Source organism: Phocoena phocoena, chromosome 16 (genome assembly GCF_963924675.1).
Source record: "Phocoena phocoena chromosome 16, mPhoPho1.1, whole genome shotgun sequence".
In the NCBI taxonomy this organism is placed as follows: domain Eukaryota; kingdom Metazoa; phylum Chordata; class Mammalia; order Artiodactyla; family Phocoenidae; genus Phocoena; species Phocoena phocoena.
In genome coordinates this window covers 63,262,013-63,288,701 of record NC_089234.1, presented here as the reverse complement: position 1 = coordinate 63,288,701, position 26,689 = coordinate 63,262,013, and the positions used below count along the sequence as shown (strand labels likewise).

The 26,689-nt window shown below is 40.1% G+C and overlaps 1 protein-coding gene across 2 annotated transcripts; it reads left to right on the top strand.

Annotated features, from left to right (window-relative positions):
• Positions 1-985: 985 nt before the first annotated feature.
• DDX21 (DExD-box helicase 21) lies at positions 986-23,107 on the top strand. Of its 2 annotated transcripts, XM_065894864.1 has the most exons (15): positions 986-1,131; positions 3,043-3,492; positions 4,665-4,740; positions 5,463-5,641; positions 7,409-7,526; positions 10,083-10,268; positions 12,213-12,358; positions 13,076-13,225; positions 13,607-13,768; positions 15,656-15,775; positions 16,898-16,971; positions 18,938-19,097; positions 19,885-20,019; positions 22,124-22,168; positions 22,737-23,107. In XM_065894864.1, the coding sequence occupies exons 1-15, from the start codon at positions 1,045-1,047 to the stop codon at positions 23,004-23,006; spliced, it is 2,358 nt and encodes a 785-aa protein (XP_065750936.1). In that variant the 5' UTR covers positions 986-1,044; the 3' UTR covers positions 23,007-23,107. The 2 variants fall into 2 exon arrangements, with proteins under 2 accessions (XP_065750936.1, XP_065750937.1); XM_065894865.1 differs by lacking the exon at positions 13,607-13,768 and having other exon boundaries at positions 1,045-1,131; positions 22,737-23,006.
• The last annotated feature ends 3,582 nt before the right edge of the window (positions 23,108-26,689 follow it).

The window sequence follows — 26,689 nt, the reverse complement described above, 5'->3', positions numbered from 1 at the left end:
AATTTTGTCAACTGATGAAATAGGTTTTCTTATCCCCATTATGCATGAGAAACTCAGGTTCAGGTTAAGAAATACACACATTTGTCATGTGTCCAAAATCACAGAGGAAATGGTGCAGGTTTTCAAAGCTAGGCAAGATTTCAACCCATTTTAAAAAACGATTTTATAATGCACTGGCTCCCAATTCTTTGCCTCACTTGTTCTTCACAGAAAGTTTAGCAATATTGTCACACATCATTCAACGAACCACTTTCCCTCAACCGCTTGAATTAGTACATGTCCAAATTCTTCAAGACTAAGAGCCCCTGTATTTTCTAACAGAGGTCTACGTGGTTTGGGGATCCTTTCTATAGGTCCCAAGGCCGGCTTAGGTGCCTCTCCGTGCCTTCAAAACAAATGACACTCATCAGTCTCCCACAAGCCCATAAAGCTTATTGAAGACAGGCTTCTGTGCTGAATCCTAACCTTGTTTCTCACACCTGACACGGTGAATGCTCAGGAGATGTGTGTTGAGTGCACGCATAAACGAATGACCAGACCCGCCCGACCTCTAGTTCTTATCCAGGTTTGTGAGCCTGGGTGTCTCCTTTCAAGTGTCGACGTCTCCACAAGATGATCAAGAATACGTATCTAGCGAGTCTGCGCGTGAAAGGACCTTACAAAAGAGAGCAATCTAATATAAAGCACTGAAGGGGCTCTATTCAAAAGCAACTACAAAGCTTCATTTATCAGGCCGGGGCTAGCGAGAATCTGGGCAGGGTGTGAACGAGAATAAAGCCAGCCTCTAGGTTTCCTACCCTTCTGTAGGTGCCTTGTAGTCCAGGCGCCTTACTCGGCTAATTCAGTGAGTCCAGCCACCTAGAGTGGCAGCTGCTCTGGAACTACCACGTGCGCCCCAGCCTCTCGGCACTTTCCGCTTCCGCAGGATACACTTTGCTACCGGAAGTGACGAAAAGCTGGGGTGGGCTAAAGAGGAAGCTGGGCATTTTCTTCCTTTCCACGAGGTAGACGAAAGCGGTCGGCCTGTTCTGTTTGTCCTGAGTGATGCCGGGGAAACTTCTTAGTGAAGCGGATTTGGAGTCGGACACGGCCATGGCGAAAGTGGAGATGCCGCGAAAGCGAAATGAGAAGGTATCGCCGGGGGCCGAGAGACTTGGGGCAAGACAGGACGCGGAGGGGGTGGGGGGCGGCCGCTAAGAGGAGGGGCCCGGGCTGGGGGCGCGTGGCGCGCCGCGCGAACCCGGCTCGTCCCGAGACCCGCGTGAGTTTCGGCCAAGGGGCGTCCGGGGGTGGTCGATGCTCTCCGCGGGCGGTGGGCGCGCTGCCCAGAGGTCCGGGCGGATCGGACCTGGAGAGCGGGCCGGGTGTCCCACGTGGTCCCTGAGTCTGGGCGTCCCGCACCCGGTGCACAGAGTAGGACGGTCATGGTTAGGCCCCACGTTTTGGCCCAGACTCAGACCTACCGGCTTTCGACTAAACTAGCGAGACCGTAAAGCCATCCGCACACGTGGGCGGCGTCCGCGGTGACATTTTTTTTACCCTAGTAGTGGGAGTACAGTTTTCTGGGAAGCGACCCTTAGACGATAAAGTAGTTCAATTGTTCTTAAGGTTTATTGGCCATATTTCCCGTGGAAATGTAGACATGTTGTGGTGATAACTGCGCACCATATTTTTTATATAGGCCGCCAGTGTGCGGAAGTCTTAAGTTACCTCGATAGCTGTCTGCCTCCTTGCTGTTACTTCCTTAGATAGCGATTTAACTTGTGACTGAGTCTGTTCTGAGATAAGGTCAGTGAGAACAAAGATTGTCCCAGAACTTGTGTTGTACGTGACGTAGAATTTTCTTTCCTTGCTGTTTCTGGCAAGGAATATTTTGCTGTTGTAGGAAGCCGAGGTAGCTCAGACTTGTCCCCACAGGTGGGGAGGAAGTGGTCTTGGTTTTACCTGCCTTGCATTAGTCAGCGTGTCCTGTTGTGAGATGCTGAAATTAGAAGGGACATGACCAACAAACTCCATTGTATTCCAAAGAAGACCACCGGGATTGGAAATCCACTGATTGGTGGAACCAAGTGATGAAAGAATTGAAGTCTTGGGATGGGGTGGACCAGATTGGTTTTCAGATGTCTGAAGGATGGGTCATATGGGAGAGATTATCGTTCATCCATGATTTAAGAGCAGAGGCCAGGCCTGAAGTTTCATGGAGGCAGACAGTAATAGTAGCTCAATGTAACAGTCTCCATACTTCAGGAATTGGCCTGAGGCTCTGCCACAGAGGTCTTAACAGAGGGTAAAACACGTTTTCAGTAATATTAAGTTTTCAGAAATATGAAAAATTGGAGAGGGTCAGACATTTCAAGTAGGAGCTGTAATCTGGTTTGGTTTTGAGGTTTCACCCATTCCGTTTTCTTGTAACTTGTGCTCTTTGTTTTTCCCTGTAAATTAGGTACACCTTTTTTACACATGGGGTGATAGACTGTGGGTTTTTATAACTTTTTGGTTCATAACATGTCTTTATGTAAATTTATGTGCGTTTGTGAGATTAGCAAGGCAGATAGGAATTCCTGTCTTACTTGTAGAGGAATTCTAGCAGAGAAAGAAATCTGCTTAACACCATCCGTCTGTGGGTATACACGGTCTTATTACTCTACCAGAATTAAGTTAAATTGTTCTTGATCACTTCCTATAGTGTGTGTAGTTTACAATATGTTGGAGCATCCCATGAGCCACTCCAAGTCCCATATGAAAAATTGACTTTACAACTTGTTCGACCACCATGAATTGAATAGTTACCAAGAAGCGTGTTTTTTTCCAAGCTAATGAAGTTATTGATATATTCTTCTTTCCATATAGCCAAGAAATGGTATTAAAAAAACATACCGTTTGATTTTTGCCTTATTTCAAGATGAAAGTACACATGTTGAAAAATGCCCTCAAATTGTATTCTTCATAATTATGTGATCTTGAATTAATGCAGAATCGATATATTATACAAATGTATCAATGTTTTGTTCATTGTTTGTATTGTCTTTATTAATTTTTTAGAAAGGTAAAAAAGAGAAGCCAAAATCTAATAAGACTGAAGAGGCAGCAGAAGAAAAGGACGAAACGATTTCTCCCAAAGCTAAAAAGGTTAAAAAGAAAGCAGGGCCTTTTGAGGCTGACATGAGTTCTCCTAAATCCAAAAAGGCAAAAAAGAAAGAGGAGCCATCTCAAGATGACATTATTTCTCCTAAGACGAAAAGTGCGAAAAAATCAAAGGAGCCCCGTGAAAAGACAGTTGTTTCTCCTAAAACCAAAAAGCTAATAAAAAATGAGGAGCCTTCTGAGAATGACTTGGGTGCGCCTAAGTCCAAGAAGATGAAGAAAGAAAAAGAAATGAATGGAGAAATTGGAGAGAAAAGCCCCAACCTGAAGAATGGATTCCCTCATTCTGGACCTGACTCCGACTCCAAGGAAGCTGCCAGTGAAGAAAGTAACAGTGAGTTAGAGCAGGTAAAGTGGCATTTTAATATGTAGAATGTATCTTTCGATGTTGTTTCAGGTAAATAAGTACGTAATTATTAAACGAATTATTTAATAATGGGAGGAAATTTGATGTGTCAGCACTTCATTGGTGAGGGGGGTCCCTTGAGCTGCAGGGTGAGACTTCATCTTAAAAACTGCAGTGTTAGAATGCCTCCTTTGCAACTGAGCAGATCTGTTTAAGTTTTGAGAAAGTCTTCTCTCCACACGTGGTCTGCTTATTTGCAAGTCAGAAATCAACAGGAGGGATCTGGTTATATGCAAATGTGCTCCAGTTTCCTTCTGAGGGGTTTCACCTAATAAATCATGATTAAGTGGAACCACTGAAAAGGTGTTTGCTTGATTGCATAAGTCTATTTGTATAGGCCATAAACTAACTTGAGTTGAATAAGATACTTGAATGTCCCTTTGGAAGCTAATACTGCTATCTTGCAGAAACTCAGTTATCAAAGAAAAATCCTAAATCTAATAATTTTCTCTTTGCTGTAGGTCATGATCAGCATTTAAAAATTTTTCCTGATTATAAAAAATATATACAGCTTTTTAAAAATCTGATTATGATTGTACTATATGCAATATTGTAGTTTGCCTTTTCCTATCTTGCCTATATTTTTATATAGGCATTTTTCCCACTTTTAAATATTAAATATTTTAAATGGTTACATAATACATCATATAAATGTTTAGAAATTCACTTAATTATTCTTTTGTTGGGCATTCAGATTGTTTATAATCAAATAGTGCCAATGTGATCATTTTGTCATAAATGTTTGTTCCTTATTTTCTATGGATGTATATATGAAAGATGTTGCTATGGGAAGGGGTTAATAACCTGTTCAACAGTGTATTGTTCATTTGGAATGATTGTGGAAAAGTTCTTAGTCGAGACTGAATCTGCTTTCACTAGCTACACATGGTATATATGTGCTGTATATATTTGCTACAAACTTTTCTTTTGTTAGGGTTTTACCTATTACTATGATCTATTTCCATTTCAGATCTTGATTTACCTACCAAAGTTTTTGTGTCTTTTTGGTTGATTTAGAAGAGATGTTTTAGAATAGTTTTTCTCAGAAGGCTTTCTGTATTTAGCTTGTAGGGGTAAAGTTATTGATTTCTTTCTGTGGCCCTTTACTTGACAGGAAATAACTGTGGAGCAAAAAGAAGGAGCTTTCTCTAATTTTCCCATATCTGAAGAAACTATTAAACTTCTCAAAGGTAATGTTCTTGGAAATACTGAATAATGTTAGAACATATTATTTGGAAGCACTCCACTGTTTTTGTTGAGATGAACCGGCACATGTTCTTATTGGAGGATGATATAGGCGACCATATAATGAAGTAGATCTGTATATTTGGTATAGGACTAAACTAGTGATGGCCTTTGCTACCTCTTAAACGAGTGATTAAAATTTATTCAATACAATATGTATATTCAGAAGTGTAATGACTGATCGTGCTGGTGAAAGTAAACAATGGATACCATGTTGGTATTTTCTTTTTTACCTTCTTCCACTTCTTGAGGCATCTCTAGGTTAATGATACCAGCCTGACTCAGAACTCATCTTAGCATAGTGCCTGTGAACCAGGTAGGAAGTCACAGATGCCCAACTTAGGTGTTTTCTGAATCAGGTGTGGCAGTCAGACAGCAAAACACCTGATTTTCAGGCTTATACTGGCCTTTGGATGAGATTTTGTGACAAGGGGCTTAATCTCTTAAGATAAGTATTTACTATAATTTGGTGCTTTAAAGTTTATTGATATCTTTTATTCAAGCAGATTCTTGCCAGAATATATTTGAACTTGACTTTGTAGACGTGACCAGAATGTAGAATTCCATAATTCTGCAGGACCAGAAGCGTGGCTATGCTTTCATTCTCCAGTATGGCTGGGACTTTTAAAAATTGCAGTGTCAGATAACGTGGTTCATTTGTTCACAGCCCGTGGGGTGACCTTCCTGTTTCCTATACAAGCAAAGACGTTTCACCACGTCTACAGTGGGAAGGACTTGATTGCACAGGCACGGACAGGAACTGGGAAGACATTCTCCTTTGCTATACCTTTGGTTGAGAAACTTCAGGGAGAACTGCAAGACCGGAAGAGAGGCCGTGCCCCTCAGGTGAGTATCTTTAATGCAGTCCTTAGGGGTTCCAAGTCTGCACAGGAAGAGACATTGCTTGAGCATCATTTACATACCCTATTGTTTTTTATTGGGTTCTCCTTAAGGCCTTTTTCTGGTATTTATTGGAGATCTTTATCTGAAGGTAAACCAGGGTAATTCTTTTAAGACTGTTGACTACAAACCTTATATATTTAAATATTGTAATCTGCCCCCGTGGTTGTGATCACCTGTATTATTAAAGCTCGCATATTTCTTTCAGACTTTTAGATGTCCCTGGGGCTCACAGGTTTGGTCAGGTTTTGCCTAAAATGGAAAAAACATTTTTAATAGAGATGCCTGAATAGGAGGGGTATCAGAGGTGAAGAGGCCAGGCCCTGTGATCAGGATGGTGCTTATTGAGCTCATTTCTGGAGAAGCTGGCATTTGACAAACCTTAACCTCACTGAAATGCCTGTGTTGTCACCTTGGCTTTGGGTTCTTTCACCTAACTTTCTGGTCTCATCTCATTTATTGGCTTTCCAGTGTCCATGCTCCCTCCTAATTAATTGATTTGTTTACTGTTGTATTTATCTACAGTTACAACAGCAGTAAACAAACGAATTATTCTAGCACCTGGAATAGTGCCTGGCACATAGTGGATGTTCAGTAAATATCTGTTGGATGGATATACTAAGTTCTTTTTTTTATTATTTATTTTTATTTATTTTTTATTTTTTGGCTGCGTTGGGTCTTCGTTGCTGCGCGCGGGCTTTCTTTAGTTGCAGTGAGCAGGGACTACTCTTCGTTGTGGTGCGTGGGCTTCTCATTGCGGTGGCTTCTCTTGTTGCGGAGCACGGGCTCTAGACACGCAGGCTTCGGTAGTTGTGGCTCACGGGCTCTAGAACGCAGGCTTGGTTGTTGTGGCGCACGGGCTTAGTTCCTCCGCGGCATGTGGGATCTTCCCGGACCAGGATTCGAGCCCGTGTCCCCTGCATTGGCAGGCGGATTCTTAACCTCTGTGCCACCAGGGAAGCCCCTACAAAGTTGTTCTTAAATCATATTTGTTTCATGCTGTTAGCCTATTTGAGGACCTGTAGTGGTTGTGTCGTGTGTCCTGTTAACTGCTGTAGGATTCAGAGCCCCTCACCACTTTGGCCCTGCCTTACTCTTCTGACTTCCATTCTACTTCAGATTCAGTGCAGTGCAGAGGTTCAGACTCTAGGTTTTGTAGCCTGGCTACCTGAATTTAAATCCAGGCTTGCCTTTTGGTTTTAGAGATCTGTTGTATGTTATTGTAGATACTATAATACAATTGTACAGTGCAGTTGTAGGTAACTTCATTGTGAGAAATAAAGATAATGCATAGTAAGCATTTAGTAGCTCCTGACACATAATAAAAGCTCAAATATTAGCTGATATTATCATCAGCAGTATTACTCCTTGCTCAAGTTGTTCTTTTCCTGGAATGCTGTTCCTTAAGTACTAGTAGCTCCATGAAACTTATCCCAATTCCTCCAGCTTGCTGTGTGCAACCATCCTAGAGCACCATAAATTTGAGTACCTGTTTCTCTTTTGATTGGTAAGATCACAAGCTTTTCTAGTGGGTAGATTTGTCAGAAACCATATTATATTTACTATTCTCCCACACCACAGTGTATTGCAACGCACATAATAGATGTTTTGAAAATAATTATTAGGATAAGTTGAACCTCCTGGTGCATTCCAGATTTGTTAAACAAATACTGCATAATACTTTGGATTCCATTATTAGTTTTTCCTTTTCAGGTACTGGTTCTTACACCCACAAGGGAGTTGGCAGGTCAAGTAAGCAGAGATTTCAGTGACATCACAAAAAAACTGGCAGTGGCTTGTTTTTATGGTGGAACTCCCTACGGAGGACAAAGTAAGTAAATCCAATGTGAGGGAAGGAAAATGCCATCTCCTGTTGGGTGCCCTGATTGGATTTCTTCTGACCTTGACGTCTGGCTTTACCTACCTGATCTAGTCATTTATGGTGGTTTTCTTTTGTCATTATTGTGTAAAGATGGTCAAGCACATGGTCCTGCATGATGATGTATCAAATCCTGTATGTTGTTCTTAGGACTTTTGTATTATTTATCTGTGTTTATCTAAAGGCTGCAGTGGTACTTTACTGAGCCCAAGAGGACAGAGTCTAGGAACTAGAAAGTCAGAATTCAAGGTTATTTTTACCTGTCAGGGACCTTGGGTCTCTGCTTCTTTTTACTGTAGACAGGCTTTCTTTTTTCTGGTTCTGAGGGCCAAATCTTGTAGCCCCTGCTGTAGTATTCCATTACTTCCCAGTTCAAGACCTTGAAGCTTTATTTTGCAGATTAGATATGTAATTTGGGAAGGGATTTAAGCATTTTAGAAGTCTTAGCATTGGACTGATAAATGGGTAAAGAAGATGTGGATGTATACAGTGGAATATTACTCAGCCATAAAAAAGAAAGAATGCCGTTTGCAGCAACATGGATGCAACTAGAGATTATCATACTAAGTGAAGTAAGACAGACAAAGACAAATATCACATGATATCACTTATATATGGAATCTTAAAAAATGATACAAATGAACTTATTTACAAAACAGAAACATACTCCCAGACATAGAAAACAAACTTATGGTTTCCAAAGGGGAAAGGTAGGGGGGTGAATAAATCAGGAGATTGGGATTAACATGTCCACACTACTATATATAAAATAGATAATCAACAAGGACCTACTGTATAGCACAGGGAACTCTACTCAATACTCTATAATAACCTACATGGGAAAAGAATCTGAAAAAGAATAGATATATGTATATGTGTAACTGAATCACTTTGCTGTATACCTGATACTAAAACAACATTGTAAATCAACTCCAATATAAAATAAAAATTAAAAAATATATGAAAAGATAAAAATAGAAGTCTTAATATTGTCACAGAAGGCTTGTGATTGTCTCTTTTCAGCTTTGGTGGAACTAACATAGGCTTTGGCATCAGGACGGCCTGGGTGTGAATCTAAACTCTGCTCACAGAGTAACTGATTTTTCAGTTCAAGTTGCTTGATTTTTTTTGCACTTTAGTTTGTTTATGTATAAAGTAGGGTTGCTAAACTCACCCTGCAGTGGTGTTGTGAGGATGAAACTGGGTAAGTAGAGTGCCTAGCAGTAGATCTCTTTTTTTTTTTTTATAAAAAACTTTTATTATAAAAATGTGTATATTATTTAAAAATGTAGCTCATGGTGCGTCAAAGTATTACTTGCGGGCTTCCCTGGTGGCGCGGTGGTTGGGAGTCCGCCTGCCGATGCAGGGGAACACGTGTTCGTGCCCCGGTCCGGGAGGATGCCACGTGCCGCGGAGCGGCTGGGCCCCGTGAGCCACGGCCGCTGGGCCTGCGCGTCCGGAGCCTGTGCTCCGCGGCGGGAGAGGCCACAGCGGTGAGAGGCCCGCGTACCGCAAAAAAAAAAAAAAAAAAAAAAGTATTACTTGCTTTATTCTTGCCTTTTCTTGTTAAATCCAGTATGTGGTGAACAGGCTATTTCCTTTTTATTCTTAGGTTTTATGATAGTATGTAAAGTTACTATTCCATTTGTTCTTTCTGCTCCATATACTACATAGGTCTGGAAACAATAATTTCTTTTTAACTTTTAACCGATTTCATTTATTTTTATGGTAAGGAGCAGTAATTAGGTCCCCTGATTTAAATTGTTCTAATTTATACTTAAATTGTAATCCTTATACAAACAAACTTTTTTTTTTTGCTCACAGCTCTCTCTCTCTCACACAGACACACACACACACACACACACACACACACTGTATTTTATTTTTACAAGAGATAAATAAACTGATACCAAGCATTGTAAATGTGACCACAACAAAAGCAACAGTGATTGCAATTACCAAACACGAAACACACTCACACTATGTCATAATATTGACATTCAGTTCAGGAATCCTCCCTAGCAGTAGGCGTCTTTACTGCAGTAGCAACCCAATAGAAAGTTGCATCATTACCATCTCATCCTAGTTATATTGAACTCCATTTTTCTGAACATCTCTGTACCTTCTTGGAATATTTGCCCTTCTATCTTCTCATTCTCCCTATACCTGCTTACCTTATAGAAAGTTCTCATTTCTTTTAAGATTCTTATTTTCACTTTGTGAAATCTTGATACCTTCCTCCAGCAAAGGAAATAATTTCTTTCCTGGTGCTACCATCCCCCATTGGTGCATTTTTCTGTTTTGTCATGTAATACACTGGACTGTCACTTCTTACATGTTTCCCCAGTAGGTCAAGGAGTGCCTCGAGCGTCTTTATCTTCAGTAGTTAACATATTACCTTGTATGTAGTTAATAAATATTTTAGAATAAAAATATATCTAATTTGGTATCCCAGATTAATAAAAGGAATTAAAAATCCATAATATTTTATCATTGGTGTTCTTATAGTTGAACGCATGCGGAATGGGATTGATATCCTGGTTGGGACACCAGGTCGTATCAAAGACCACCTGCAGAATGGCAAGCTAGAGCTCACCAAACTTAAGCATGTTGTCCTGGATGAAGTTGACCAGATGTTGGACATGGGCTTTGCTGATCAAGTGGAAGAGATTTTATGTGTGGCATACAAGAAAGGTAAACTCCACATTCAAGAACTGGTATAAGGGATTGGAGGAAGGGTGGTGATTAACTATCTCCTGAAGGTTAAATGAAGCCTTAGGAAAGTTGGCAGGTGGCTTATTTTATTCAGGAAAACTTAAATTAAAAAAAAATTTCCGGGACTCCCCTGCTGGTCCAGTGGTTAAGACTGTGCTTCCAATGCAGGGGACATGGGTTCGATCCCTGGTCGGGGAACTAAGATCCCATATGCCGCTCAGCACAGCCAAAAAAAATTTTTTTTCCCCATCAATTGCACATAATTACAATAGGGAAAAGAAAAGAAACCAGCTTGGTATACTTTGCTTTTGGTTTATTTCTTCCCGATTTGCGGTATTATGTGTATGTGTGTGTTAACTGTAATCTTACTGTACATATAAAACTCTGAACTGTTTGTGCCATGATTTAATCCATCTATATATTTTAAGTTTTACATAATATAAATCTGCTTGCAGACATTTTTATGTAGACAGGTTTCTTCAAACATCAGTATTTGGGGGCTTCCCTGGTGGTGCAGTGGTTAAGAATCCACCTGCCACTGCAGGGGACATGGGTTCGAGCCCTGGCTCAGGAAGAGCCCATATGCTGTGGAGCAGCTAAACCCGTGTGTCACAACTACTGATCCTGCGCTCTAGAGCTCACGTGCCACAACTACTGTGCCCATGTGCCACAACTACTGAAGCCTGCGCACCTAGAGCCCGTGCTCCACAAGAGAAGCCACTGCAATGAGAAGCCCGCACACCACAACGAAGAGTAGCCCCTGCTCGCTGCAACCAGAGGAAGCCCGCACACAGCAACGAAGACCCAACGCAGCCAAAAATAGAAATAAAAAATAAATTTATAAAAAAACAAAAAAAAATAGTATTTGACATCAGTTCTTAAAGATAGATTTCCAGAATTGAAATTACTGAATTGAAAGGTATAAATAGTTCATGTTCTTCAATATACTTTGTCAGCTTACTCTCCAGAAGGGTTCTGTCAGTTACGCTGCCATTTGAAATATATGAAAATGCAATGGTATTCTAAGAACAAACTAAAAAAAAATTGGGGTTGGGGAGCTATTTTTAGTACCTGACCTCAAAGGATGAATAGACTAGAATTCTAACGTTAAAGTGTTGAGGAAATGCTAGGGAGTATAGATGAGTATAAAATCTGTTCTGGAAATGCTAGGGAGTATAGATGAATAGAAAATCTGTTCCCGTGTTTATTATAGATTATTTATTTAGTGATTTAAGTTGGTTGGTTACTGGGCTTGATTAATTGTTTTTCACTTAGTAGGTCTCATTATAATGGACAGATTTCCCTCGTGGTTCATATAGGCCAATGGTTAGAAAGCAGAACAACTTGAAAGTACTCTGAGTATTTCAAGGATCCTTTACATAAATTATTTAGGCAGCATTTCTTTGTCCATTGGGTACTTCCCTGTTTTGCTTTTTTTTTTTTTAATTAATTATTTTTGGCTGTGTTTGGTCTTCGTTGCTGTGTGTGGGCTTTCTCTAGTTATGGCGAGCGGAGCCTACTCTTCATTGTGGTTTGCGGCTTCTCGTTGCAGTGGCTTCTCTTGTAGAGCACGGGCTCTAGGCACACGGGCTTCAGTAGTTGTGACATGTGGGCTCAGTAGTTGTGGCTCGTGGGCTCTAGAGCACAGGCTCAGTAGTTGTGGTGCATGGGCTTGGTTGCTCCGCGGCATGTGGGATCTTCCCGGACCAGGGATCTGACCCATGTCCCCTACATTGGCAGGCGGATTCTTAACCACTGTGCCACCAGGGAAGCCCGTGTCTTCCATTTTTGTGTCCTCGATGCCTCGCTTGGCCTCCGGTGTTTTCTGTAGAATGCTGATGGACCCTGGAAGAATTGGGTGAGGTGAAATACTGTGTAGGCTTGTTTGACTTATTCATACTGACTTTTTTTTTCCCCGCAAAGATTCAGAAGACAATCCCCAAACGTTGCTTTTTTCTGCAACTTGCCCTCATTGGGTTTACAATGTTGCTAAGAAATACATGAAATCTACATATGAACAAGTGGACCTGATTGGTAAAAAGACCCAGAAAACGGCAATAACTGTAGAGGTAAATGATTCATTCAGTTGCTGGCATTAGTAATAAATTGTATATAATTTTTTTTACCTGTTGGATAGTATTAAGACTGGCAAAAGCAAACTTCTTTTCCAAATAAATACTAAATCCATGTCAAAAGCCATGTGAAGTTATATTTCTATTTGAATTGTATATGGTATCTGTGTTTTCTAAGTTTCATCATCTGGTGGCCTGATTGCAGAATCTTTTGGAACCTAAATCTGTCTGAATTAGTAAGCAGAGTGACATTACACCTAGAGTTTATACACTAGAGGGCAGTAGAGAATCCTAGTGTTTATGTTGAAGCTGTTTTTATCTTAGGGTCTGGTACCTAGATGAATTCGTTGCATCCAAGGAATAGACCTGTACGGAAACTGACTACTGACTGCATTTTTAAGTGGATGAAAGGACAAAACACAGAGGCTTTTCTCCTGTCAGTTATTTGGTTTCCTGTAGCAATCTAGGGAATGGTATTTCTTTTCCTACATTACCTGTATTAGGTCAGAAAATGGATAAAGAAGCCAGATGCTCTTTGGAGAAAGGGGAAGGGCTCTCTTCTTTAGTGGTTTAGTTTTTTCCTCTAAACAGTGGTGGCAGAAGTTTGCTCTAGTCAGGCTTAAACAATTGTCTCTAGTATCATTAGGGTTGAACAGGTGATTTTAGATTCCAGCTGGGCTTTACTAAATAATCTTTTTTTCCTTCTTTCCTAAGCATCTGGCTATCAAGTGCCACTGGACTCAAAGGGCAGCAGTTATTGGGGACGTGATCCGAGTGTACAGTGGTTATCAAGGGCGCACTATCATCTTCTGTGAAACCAAGAAAGAAGCCCAGGAGTTGTCACAGAATGTGTCCATAAGGCAGGTTGGTCCATCCCCTCTCTTCCCTTTTAGGGAGAAAGCATCTTTCAATTAATAGAGTATACATCTTAGCGCTCATCTGATCTGCCCATCTCATCTCACAGATGAAGAAAGGTTAGCTCAAACCCAACGTTACCCTGACAAAGTAGGTTTGATCACTCATGTTTGGTGTTCTTTATCTTGTAAGTATAGTTGGATACAGTTGATTTCATGACCAAGGGTCGGAAATTTGAGGCTTGTCCATGTAAGGCACGTCTTTCCCTTTGTATTATTTTCAGCAGAAGTGTCACCAAAATATGAATGTCTTTATAGGCCTAATTGGTGATTTTAAAAGTACCTGTATTGTAGGATCTGGTATTCTTAAATGAGCTTATTTCTTTGGCAGGATGCCCAGTCATTACACGGAGACATTCCACAGAAGCAAAGGGAAATCACCCTGAAGGGTTTTAGAAATGGTGATTTTGGAGTTTTGGTTGCAACCAATGTCGCTGCACGTGGGTTAGACATCCCCGAGGTTGATCTGGTTGTACAGAGTTCTCCACCAAAGGTAAGTGTTTTACACTTAGATTTTACTTTGTTGTTTCTTTTGGGTGCTAAAACAAATTGGAAGTTGTATCTCTTCCTTTCCCATGATTAGTAATAGCTTTCTCTTGGGTGATATGTTGCTAAGGGTGATTTTAAAATGAACCTCTTGGGGCTTTCCTGGTGGCACGGTGGTTGAAAGTCCGCCTGCCAATGCAGGAGACGGGTTCGAGCCCTGGTCCGGGAGGATCCCATGTGCCATGGAACAACTGGGCCCATGCGCCACAACTGCTGAGCCTGTGCTCTGGAGCCCGTGAGCCACAACTGCTGAAGCCCGTGCGCCTGGAGCCCATGCTGTGCAACAAGAGAAGCCACAGCAATAAGCCTGCACACCACAGTGAAGAGTAGCCCCCGCTCGCCACAACTAGAGAAAAGCCTGTGCAGCAACAGAGACCCAACGCAGCCAAAAATAAAATAAATAAATAAAATAAAATAAAATAAATAAATAGAATGAACCTCCTCAGAACTGACAGTTGAGGGGAAGTGCGGTGAGTGGCCAGAGGTTGGCAAGATAGTTTCTGGTCAGAGGGAGTCCTGAAAGGCTGCATGGGTGGGGGTAGTACAATTTTGAACTGGACTTTGAAGATAGATAAGACTTAGATGGGGTGGTGGTAGGGTAGATAAACTTGTGAGCTAGAGGACAGAAGGGAGAAAAGGCCTGTAATTAACAGCCTCTGTAGTTAAAACTGCTGGGGTTTGTATATGATACGAACTGCCTAAAGAGAGCCCTGAAGCATAGTTTATATGGTGTGGACAATGCTTCACTTACATATAAGTTAGTCTGAAGGAACTTGTTCCCATCACTTCAAGCGTGAAGATCCTGTTACCCCCAAATTTGGCAAATCCCTCAGGATTAATGTTCACAGTGATGGAAAAACACATTACTGCAAAGCCACTGTTTCTTGTAAAGAAAGTCCCGTACGTGTGTGCCATCGACTTGTTTAAATAGCCTGTGTACCTGTGCTGTCCAGTATGGTGGCCACAGCCACATGGGGCTCTTCAGCGCTTGAAAGCCTGCTCGTCTGAATTGACGTGTGTGCTGTAAGTATAAAATATACAGTGGAGTTTTAAAAATTTCAAACTTTCTATTATGCACAGTGGATTTTGAAGACTTGTGGAAAAAGAACGTGTAATATTTCATTGATAACTTGTTTTGTAGAGATAGCATACTGAAACGATAAACTTTTGGATATATTGGATTAAATAATAATAAAGTTAACTTTTTAGTGTGATTACTAGAAAGTTGCCTATTAAAATTACATGTATGGTTCTGTTGGACAGTACTATTTAGATAATGCTTTTTGCAGATTTACCCACAGGATAGGGACCATTCTTCTAGAGGTTTTTAAAATGTTTTTATAGTTCTTTAATAAATTAATTAATTTTATTTTTGGCTGCGTTGGGTCTTCGTTGCTGCGCACAGGCTTTTCTGTAGTTGCGGCGAGCGGGGGCTACTCTTCCTTGTGGTGTGCAGGCTGCTCATTGCGGTGGCTTCTCATGTTGTGGAGCACAGGCTCTAGGTGCATGGGCTTCAGTAGTTGTGGCATGTGGGCTCAGTAGTTGTGGCTCGTGGGCTCTAGAGCGCAGGCTTAGTAGTTGTGGCACACGGGCTTAGTTGCTCCGTGGCATGTGGGATGTTCCCGGACCAGGGCTCGAACCCCTGTCCCCTGCATTGGCAGGCGGATTCTTAAACACTGCACCACCAGGGAAGTCCCTACAGTTCTTTAAATTAAAGTGCTTGGGAGCCTCCCCCAACCCCGGTCTATAACCACCACACTTGCCTCTGCCTAGGCTACTCAGGTCTATGTCTCTCTTTGTTGTTCACTGTCACTGACGTATTTTACTTCAATAGGATGTGGAGTCCTACATTCATCGTTCTGGACGAACAGGTAGAGCTGGAAGGACTGGGATTTGCGTCTGCTTTTATCAGCATAAGGAAGAATATCAGTTAGCCCAAGTGGAGCAAAAAGCGGTAAAACTATTTTCTAAGCCTTCACTCAGCAAACGTTGAGTTTTAAAGTCAGTCTTTGGTCTCTTTATTCAGTTTTTATTAACTTGAAATTTTTATTTCTAGCACATGGCCATGACTGAAAGATTGTTGTTAGATATGTGTTTTATATGTTGTCCTATGATATACAGCCCATTTTAAATACTTTGCATTTGAAAACAGTGGTTTTGTCTTCATATTTATAAAGACAAGAGGTCTTTTTTATGTTTGAGAGGTGGTTTTCAGTTTTCAGATACACTGTGAATGCACCAGAAATACTTAAGTGTAGATTTAGAGGGTTATAGGAATTGCTTGAAAACCAAAAAGATGAGAATATGTTAAAAGGATAAATTTTTAAATGGGAAAGAAGACACTGATTTTTTTTACAGAAGAATTTTGTAAGGAAATTCTTATGCTGGTACTTCCTCCTCTGGGAAGTGGAGTTTAATCTCCCCGCTTCACCGTCAGTAGACGGTACTTAGTGACTTGCTTACAAAGAGCGGAGTAGGGTCGGGGGGAGGACTTTCCAGGGCAAAAGGCAGGCGAACACTACCTGGCCAGGTGATCATGGTCAACATCAGTGATAAGCAGGTGCCCCTGATATGATGCAACGAAACCAGTCACCTTCCCCCCAAATCCATAACCGCAGTCTAAAGATGTAAAAAACTGATGTTCACAAATTGAGGGACATTCTACAGAATACCTGACGAGCACACCTTAAAACTATCAAGGTCTTGAAAACCAAGGAAAGACAAATTACCACAGATTAGAGAAGACTAAGAAGACATGTTGACTAAATGTAATGTGGTGTCCTGGGTCGAATATCAATAGGAAAAGGATATTAGTAGAAAAACTAGTGAAATTCGAATGAACTCTGGGGTTCAGTTAATAGTAATGTAGCAATGTTGGTTTCTTAGCTGTGACAAATGTACCAAAGTAATAACAAAGTAATAGGTGCAGGTAGACAAGAACTCTATACTATCTTTGCAACTTTTAAGTATGTAACAAATATGTTTGGTAAATATTAAAAAATTGGGGGAATACTAATCTCAATGGAAACAGTTGATGGCCTCATTGTACATTAAGTTATCGTTCATTTTCTTATAGGGAATTAAATTTAAGAGAATAGGTGTTCCTTCTGCAACAGAGATAATAAAAGCTTCTAGCAAAGATGCCATCAGGTATGTTCCCTACCACTGCTGTGGTCTGTTTTAGTGCTTGCTCTATTTATTACATGTTTTTGTGTAGTAATGAGATTTAGCCTTTTAAAATTTATTTTATTTATTCATTGTTTTAAAAATTGATAACCTGCTTGTTAAAAAAACAGGCTGTGCTTAGAAAACAAAAACTCTTGTTTCTACTCATCCCTACCCAATCCTGTTCACCAGAGGAAGCCACTACTAGTAGTTTGGTTTGTCTTGGGCATTTTAAGTAACTGTACCTTATATATCGTGTAGGAAAAAGTTATGGTAAATGTCTAGATGGTGAGGATTAGATTAAGAGTGTCGTTGGAGGTGCTGCTGGCATGGGGGCAAGAAAATTCTTTATTTTGTGCCATTGTCCTACAAGTTGAAGAATATTTATTTTTTATTGAACTATAATGATTTACAATATTGTATTAGTTTCAGGTATATAGCAAAGTGATTCAGTTTTGTGTGTGTGTTTGTGTGTGTGTATAATTTTGCAGATCTCTTTTCCATTACAGGTTATTACAAGACATTGAACATAGTTCCCCGTGCCATATAGCAAATCTTTGTTGTTTATTTATTTTATATATAGTAGTATGTATCTGTTAATTCCATACTCCTAATTTATTCCTTCTACCCCTCACTCCCCACCCCCAGCCTTCACCTTTGGTAACCATGTTTGTTTTCTATGTCTGTGCGTCTATTTCTGTTTTGTAAATAGGTTCATTTGCATTACTTTTTAGATTCCACATATAAGTGGTATATGATATTTGTTTTTGTGTTGCTTACTTCATTTGTATGATAATCTCTGGGTCTGTCCATGTTGCTGCAAATGGCAATATTTCATTCTTTCTTATGGCTGAGTAAAATTCCTTTTTATGTATGTACCACATCTTTATCTAGTCATCTGTTGCTGGACACTTAGGTTGCTTCCATTCTTGGCTATTGTCAGTAGTGCTGCTATGAACGTTAGGGTGCGTGTATCTTTTTTTTTTTTTTTGCGGTACGCGGGCCTCTCACAGCTGTGGCCTCTCCCGTTGCGGAGCACAGGCTCCGGACGCGCAGGCTCAGTGGCCATGGCTCACGGGCCCAGCCACTCCACAGCATGTGGGATCTTCCCGGACCAGGGCACGAACCCGTGTCCCCTGCATCGGCAGGCGGACTCTCAACCACTGCGCCACCAGGGAAGCCCACGTGTATCTTTTTGAATTAGAGTTTTCTCCAGATATATGCCCAGCAGTGGGAACTATCATATGGTACTTCTATTTTTAGTTTTTTAAGGAACCTTTGTACTGTTTTCCACAGTGGCTGTACCAATTTACATTCCCACGAACAGTGTAGGAGGGTTCCCTTTTCTCCATACCCTCTCCAGCATTTATTGTTTATATAGACTTTTCGATGATGGCCCTTCTGACCACTGTGAGGTGATACCTCATTGTAGTTTTGATTTGCATTTCTCTAGTAATTGGCATTGTTGAGCATTTGTTCATGTGCCTATTGGCCATGCATATGTCTTTGGAGAAGTGTCTGTTTAGGTGTTCTGCCCATTTTTTTGATTTGCAAGGATATTTAGCTGTTTAGCATCCCTGGTTGTGCAGTGTATTACTGGGAGGTGAGTGACGTTGGTATTATGGAGACCAATAAGGTTCCGACTGTTTTCCAGATGTTTCCAGGTGGTGAGCTACATCCTCTGCTTCAGAACCAGAGTCTGAGCAACATTTTTAGAGTGCTTTCCACAATTACTATTATAAATATGTGAGATGCTTATTTAAAAAATAGACAGGGAGGGTTCATGATCAAAAGAAATGCTAATAAGTATTATACACTGCATCAAAATGATGTTAGACATATGCAAGATTTGGTTTCAAAGATATTGATTTATCTTGAGATGATGATGTCTTGAAAATGAAATCAGTCCACTTTTGTCCTTTCTCCTAACAAATACATTCTCAAACCACAGGCTTTTGGATTCTGTGCCTCCCACTGCGATTGTTCACTTCAAGCAGTCAGCCGAGAGGCTGATCGAGGAGAAGGGAGCTGTGGAAGCCCTGGCAGCAGCCCTGGCCCATATTTCAGGTGCCACGTCAGTCAGCCAGCGCTCCTTGATCAACTCAGATGTGGTAAGGGTCCCTGTCAAATTCCTGACACTTCACAATTTAGAGTTTGAGCAGGATTCAAAAGTGTTCCATTGAAACTTCCAGTTGTTTTAACTTTTTCATGAAGGTTGAGATACATATGTAAAAACACAAATCCGTAGGGACAGAAAGTAGATTAGTGGTTGCAGTGTCTCCTCAGAGGAGGGAATGGCAGTGACTGCTAACGGGAATGTGGGTTTTTGTATTTGTTGCGGGGGGGGGGGATAATGACATGTTCTGGAATTTGAGATAGTGGTGATGATCGCAAATCTTGTGAATATACTAAAAACCCCTGAATTGTATACATTAAAATGGCAAATTTTATGGTATGTGAATTATATGTCAAGTTTTTCATCCTAAAAAACCCAAGCATGTGGACACATAAGTGCATATGATACATTTAGCCAGCATACCTAGAAACTTAAGAAGGTGATGCTTTCCTTTTTTTTTTTTTTAAGTTGAAATCTTTGAGATAATTGTAGGTTCACATAAAGTTTTAAGAGTTAATACAGAGAGATTCCTTGTACACTTTGCCAGTTTCCGCCAGTGGTGACATTTTGCAAAATGTACTATCACAGTCTGGATACCAACACTAGCACAGTCCACCAATCTTATTCAGAGTTCCCCAGTTTTACTTGTACTAAAATGGTGGGGTGGGAGGGGTATGCTTTTAGGAACAGCTTTCCTATAAATATTTCAGAAACATAAGGACAAGTGCTTATCACTTAGGTTTGTTTCTGAGACTTTAATTTTGTTCCCCTTTCTTCCATAGGGTTTTGTGACCATGATCTTGCAGTGCTCAATAGAAATGCCAAATATTAGTTATGCTTGGAAAGAACTTAAAGAGCAACTGGGTGAGGATATTGATTCCAAAGTGAAGGGAATGGTCTTTCTCAAAGGAAAGCAGGTAAGGCTGGGGCTTCTTCTGTGACTTTGCCTTGGTTCGTTAGCTTCATGCTGGCAATAAAACACTGTACAGTAGCTTCTCCCTGTTCTATGGGGACGCTGCGCGCTTTCACTCTGTATATAGTCTTCTCTGGGCATTGTCATCCATGACCCTCAGTTGCCACTTAGTCATTGACACGTACCCTCTGTGTATCTCTAACCTGAACCATCTGCATGAAGTGCCAGACTTGAAGATCCAGCTGCTTCCCTGACAGCTCCACCCAGATTGGGTTTATTAAGCACCTTAATACAAACTTACTCAAAATTGAATTCAAAATTTAAAATCTTGCCTTCCAAGCCTGGTGTTCTTTCTTCTGACTCCTGTTCTCAGTTAATGGCGTAGACTAGCACAGCAATTCTCAAACATTTTGGTCTTATGACCTCTTTACATTCTTAACAAATGTTGGGGATAGCAAAAAGCTTTTGTTTAGATGGGTTATATCTATTGATATTTAGAGTATTAGAAATGAAGACTGAAATTCTAATAAAGCGTAAGAATATCATTTTCTGTTAGTCATCTGAGCAATATCACGTGTAATGTAGTGTCTGGTAAACTCCTCTCTACCCTTAATGAGAGTGAAAAGGACAGAAGAGGCCTGTGTACCGCAAAAAAAAAAAAAAAAAAAAAAAATTGACTTTGTGGACCCCCCCCCCACAAAAAAAATCTCAGGGTTCCAGGGGTGCATGGACTATACTTGGAGAACTACTGGCTTGTGAACCATATCAGGTTTATCTTCAACTCATTGCTTGTCTGACCATGTTTTTCACCTCCTTAAGCAACTCCACATAATCTATGGGATAAAGTCCCAACTTTCACATGGAGCTTCTTCACGAGCTGGCTTCTGTCCTCCTTACCAACTTCATCTCTGTCTCCTCACCACCAATGCCCTCCACTCCCAACAATGCCAAGTACATCTTGCTTTCTTTCATCCTTATGCTCAATCCACTGTTTATATAGTATTTCTTATCTCCATGGTATCCTTTATGACTTGGTCTTAAGTCTTTCTGGAGCTTCCCCTGGCCGAATGGCAGAGTTGGGGGCACCTGTACATGTGCTTCACAGTTCTTAAGGCATAGCTTTATTCATGTAAATTTTGCTTTGCTGTGCTTGCTTACTGACTGAGAGCCTCAAGAAGACGGTGGCTGAGTCAAGGGCCAAAACTGTTTTCTAGACGTCTCTGTACTGCAATGAGTGCCTGGTATTGAGTACTTAGTAAATATGTGAATGAAGATTCCCGCAAATGGCATTAGTACCTGATGCTACCTGTGGTTATAATTGGGTAAATTGTTGGGTGGAAGGGATGTTCCTCAAAGTATTGTAATTAAAGACAGCCAGGGGAGAGGAGTGCCTGTGTCAGTTGCGGGGGGAGTTTGATTATTTTGTGGACGCCAAGAAACAGGATTTAAAAATTTTTTGTCTGCACCCCGCAACTTGCAGGATCTTAGTTCCCCAACCAGATATTGAGGACTTCATTGGAGATGATGGCACTGCTTGTTATCAAAGCTAGTGTCCTGTAAAGTATTTAATTTTTAAACTCTTCATAGGCGGCTGAATTATAAACATAGAAAACAATACAAGATCATTTATTTTTCTGCTTTTAGTTAGGTCATCCTTACATCAGTCTTTCTGATGGAAGGCAGTGTATTTTAATGTTTTTAGACCATAGGTTTTATTTAAGAGCCATACTGACCAGATTTTTAAAAGCTGCTCTTACCAGCTGCGGGGCCTTCGACAAGTGATTTAGCCTCTCCAAGCCTCTGTTTCCTCAGCTATAAAATGTAGCTAATAGCTCTGTGAGGATTAGCACAGTGTGAAAGCCAAGAATGATCTCTAGTCGGTTCCAAGTAGTTTTGAGTCCTTTTTTTTAATATCCCTGGCTTTTTATTATTGTGCTTTGGGGAGGTATTATGTGTTGGGGCTTGGTCTAAAGTTTATCTAAAATGGATACCTGGTTTGTTTGGGTTGTTTCTTTTACATAATACCTGGTCTTTTGGAGTATCATTTAAGGTGCATTTTATAATTCTTGTCCAAGTGTGGATTAACTGGCATTTGTTTTGATTTCTAGGGTGTTTGCTTTGATATCCCTACTGCATCAGTAACAGAAGTACAGGTATTCTTTTCTCTTAGATTTTGAAGTTAACATATCTAAATGGTAAAATATTTATTATTTAAAATATAGAATAATAGAAAGGGAAACAATAGCTCTAGCCCCTTTACTAAAAATAACTAAGAATTATATTTTAGTATTTTTTTTTCTCCTACCCTCTTTATACTAATATTTTTCTTATTCAGCCTGCCTGTTTTCCTTTTTTCCTTTCTACAGCATTGTGAACAATATCCAGCTTTTTTCACAAACCCCGTGTATGTTACACGGGGTTTATATAGACATTGCTATATCTTTATTCCGTACTGCTGTGAGAAATGTGTTTGCAAGTGGTATATTTATATGTTTACTACCTGACAGCTGTGGATACCCTGTAGTAATTGAATTGAATAAATGATGAGGGTATATCTCATAGTGAAACTTATTTTATTTTTGACCAGTGATCTTTTAAGCACTTAGGTTATCAATCAAGTTTTTCTTTAGAAAAAGGGAAAAAATGTTATCTTTCTCATGCCTTTTTAAACCAAATTCAGTAAAAATCAGAGCAGGTGAAAACGAAACCATCTCTCAACAGGAAAAATGGCATGATTCACGGCGCTGGCAGCTTTCTGTGGCCACAGAGCAACCAGAGCTAGAAGGACCACGGGAAGGATATCGAAGCTTCAGGGGACAGCGGGAAGGAAACAGAAACTACAGGGGACAGCGGGAAGGCAATCGAGGTCTCAGGGGACAGCGGGAAAGAAATAGAAGCTTCAGAGGACAGCGATCAGGAGGTGGCAACAAAAGTAACAGATTCCAAAACAAAGGCCAGAAGCGGAATTTTAGTAAAGCATTCGGACAGTAATTTGAGGTAGAGGATTTATGTGGCAAAAACAGAACTATGTTCGGCAACAGGAAACTGAACATTATTTTTCATACAAAGTTAAAAGCATATTGTATTTCCTTCCTGACCACTTGCCCAGTCCCCATCTCTTCAAGAGAGACAGGCTTCATCTAAATTATTTCATCTGATCATTGTCATTTATAACTTTGTTGCTACTTCTGTATCGGGTATTCCTTTGGAAAAGGTGTGTGAATTCAGTACATATTCTAATGCAGTGTCTATAGATGATAAGATAGAAGCAAGCATGTATCTGCTTTGATATCCCTACTGCATCAGTAACAGAAGTACAGGTATTCTAAAATATTTTAAATACTTGTGAAGTTGACCTGTCTTTATACTTAGAGATGTCTCTTAATAGTGTCCTTCCTAAATACCATGGGGGAACGCAACAGTTTCTGGAGAGGCACTTTGAGCACTCAAGGCTTTGTTATGTAATTGGTATTCCTCAGCCACTTGCCTAACATTTACTCCTATGGTCCTATAATGTATCTTCTGAGAATTAACACTGAGCAATGTTTTGAAGCAAGATTCAATCTCAGCTGGGATGTAACACAGTTTATGCCAGCATATGCTCTAGATTTGGAGGTGGTGATACATTTGATAGGCGATAGTATATAGATTAGCCATTGTTATGTGCATTTTGATACATTATTAGCTTCTCAATATAAGGTGATTCATGCTTCAGTGAATTCTTCACAGATTTTTTAAAAATATATATGTACATATAGAAGTATTTTACTAGAAAGCAAGTATCTTTAAGGAATTCCAAGTGTATAGCATGGCCCAGTAACTTTCTTCATAAGTAAGGAGACAGGATAAATGGTGCTTGATGATAACATAGTCCACTTCCTATTGGAAGATTAACATTATTTACTAAGGAGGAACTAAAGGAATAGGGGGCAGAGATTTGCATGGCTGAAGAGTCAAAAAAACCCCACTGAAAATATATTCCACATGCAAGAAGGAAACGTGTATTGAGAGCAAAGAAAAGAACAAGTGAAGGTGTGGGATAAAGCATTCTTTTAATGGTGAAAACTTAATGAGTCATTAATGTTTCTAGAGTTTAACTTCTAACGGGCAAGCTGGGAATTTTAGGTAGAATGATCCAGTTTAGTTTCTCAAGGCCTAGTTCCTATAGCCACGTATAGGATCTCTTTCTTTTTATTAGATGGCTGCTACTCTGTTGATAGGTTGCAGCTACCTAGAGACTTCCTTTTAAGACAAACTCTATATGGTTATTTTTAAGTTGTTACTTTGAGGGAACTGAAGAACTTAATGTAGCCCCTGGCCCGATATTGCTCTGAGGTCTCGAGTATTATTTTTCTGGGAAACCTTGTGCAGGAGCTTACGAGTAACATTGTCCTCTTGCCTTAATTCCTAGAAATTCTGTATTGGGAATCTCAGGAAATAAACTATGACAGGAGGAGTTCAAATACATGGCCTGTCTTGTTTTCATTTAATTATTTTGAACAACTGAAATCTTTCTAGGCACTGGTTTCTCTGGCAGGGTCTTTATATCCAACTGGTTCTTAGTCACCTTTGCAGTAAGGGGCTCAGATAGCCAACTCAACTCCTTGATTCTTGAGGCAGCATCCTTTTTCTATTTGGACTTCATTTCTGTCCTTGCATCCTGACTGGATGTTTCTCTGTTCTCAAATTCACTTGGCTTTTATTCCTTGATCCACTTGACAATTTTATTGCTTGACCTTCTCGTGGTTTCCCATCAAGCCAGAGGGAGTCAAGGGGAGGAAGGTATTTGATGACCAACAACTCGTGCCTTGTGGATCATGTTTTATTAAATTCTGGTTTTGCTGAGATGCTGAGCATACTTAAATAACAACCAAAACATTTAAGTTTGGGTAAGAATGGGTTACTTTATCAAGTAGATTAAAAGAACAGTGTACCTGTCCTTTAGGAAGAAATAATCAGGCATAAATCAAAAGTAAGGGGGAAGATTAATGGGAATTTCACTTTACACAACTTAGGACAACATGGCTGTTTTAGTAAATGAAGCTAAAGTTTCTCCTGGATCCCAGAATTCAAACCATATTTATAAATGTATAATTCAGCTACTGTACGGTTTAAATGGGCTTGTTGTGCTAGCCTGGGAAATGTTAGCATTTTTACTATTTTCTACAGAGAAAATATTTTCCAATTTATGTATCAACTCAATGAACTTTTAAAATACCAATTTTTATGTTGGAACTATCTGTGCAGCAGTTTCTTTACAGTTATACATAAAGTGTTTTTACTGTAAAATTGAGTTAATGTATAAAAATACAGCTTTATGCCACAATAAAGTTAGTATTTACTATTTATGTTTTTGGTGACTTTTTCCCTAAAATTGAAGCTTGAAATTTTTGTTTTAAACATAATAAGTGATGGGTATAAAAATCCAAACATAGAAAAAACAAGCAAGTCACCACATATCCAACATATTTGGAGCATCTCTTCCAGGAATTCGTTTACAAAATTGGAATCATTCCTTCAGTTTTGTGAATTGCTTTTCCCTCCGTATGTGCATCCTTTACTGTAAGTACAGATCTGTGCCTTTTTTTTTTTTTTAAGTTCCCCGACCAGGCATCAGACCAGGGATCCAACCGGCGCCCCCTGCAGTGGAAATGCAGAGGCTTAACCACTGGACCACCAGGGAAGTCCCTGTGCCACTTTTGATGACTGTGCCATCTCATAGTATCTCACAGTATGAACATGTTATTTTATCTTTCATTATTATAAACAACCCTAAAATGAATGTCTTTGTGTAATCTTTGTGTACTTGTCTGATTGTCACTTGTAGGAGTGCAGGGTCAAAGTGAATGTATTTTAAATTTTGATGCAAGTTGCTCTCCAAAGCAGTTCCAGTTTATGTTCCTACCCTAAAGCCTAGGAGAGAACCTGTTTCCCCACAGCACTAACATTAGGTGTTGGCTTCCTTTTGTCACTTTGCTAGGTGCAAACTAATACATCGTTTTCATTTGTGTCTTTTAATTGAGCGAGGATTAACATCTTACATTTATTGGTCACTTGCATTTCTTGAAAAGATTTTATTTTGAAATAATTTTAGACTTACATAAATGTTGCAAAAATAGAACAGAAAGTTTGTGTATACTCTACACTGTTTCCACCAGTGTTAATGTTTTCCGTAACCATAGTACAATTATCAAAACGATATTAACATGAAGGGTGCCATCCTATAGATGCTTCTTTGAGCTTTTTTTTCTTAACAGTATGTGCTGGAAATCACATCAGTTCATAGCATTCTTTGTTTTACAACTGCATCATACTCCACTGTGTGGGTATACTATAGTTATTCAACCATTTTCTTATTATGTATGGGCACATAGGTTGTTTCCAATATTTTTCAATTACAAACATTGCTGCAGTGAGGAACCTTGTTATATATGTATTTACATACTGTTGGAGGGGTATCTTCAGAGTAGATTCCTAGGAGTGGGACAGCTGAGTCAAAAGATAAGTGAAGGGACTTACCTGGTGGCGCAGTGGTTAAGAATCCGCCTCCCAATGCAGGGGACACGCGTTTGATCCCTGGTCCGGGAAGATCCCACATGTCGCAGAGCAACTAAGCCCATCCGCCACAACTACTGAGCCTGTGCTCTAGAGCCTGCGAGCCACAACTACTGAGC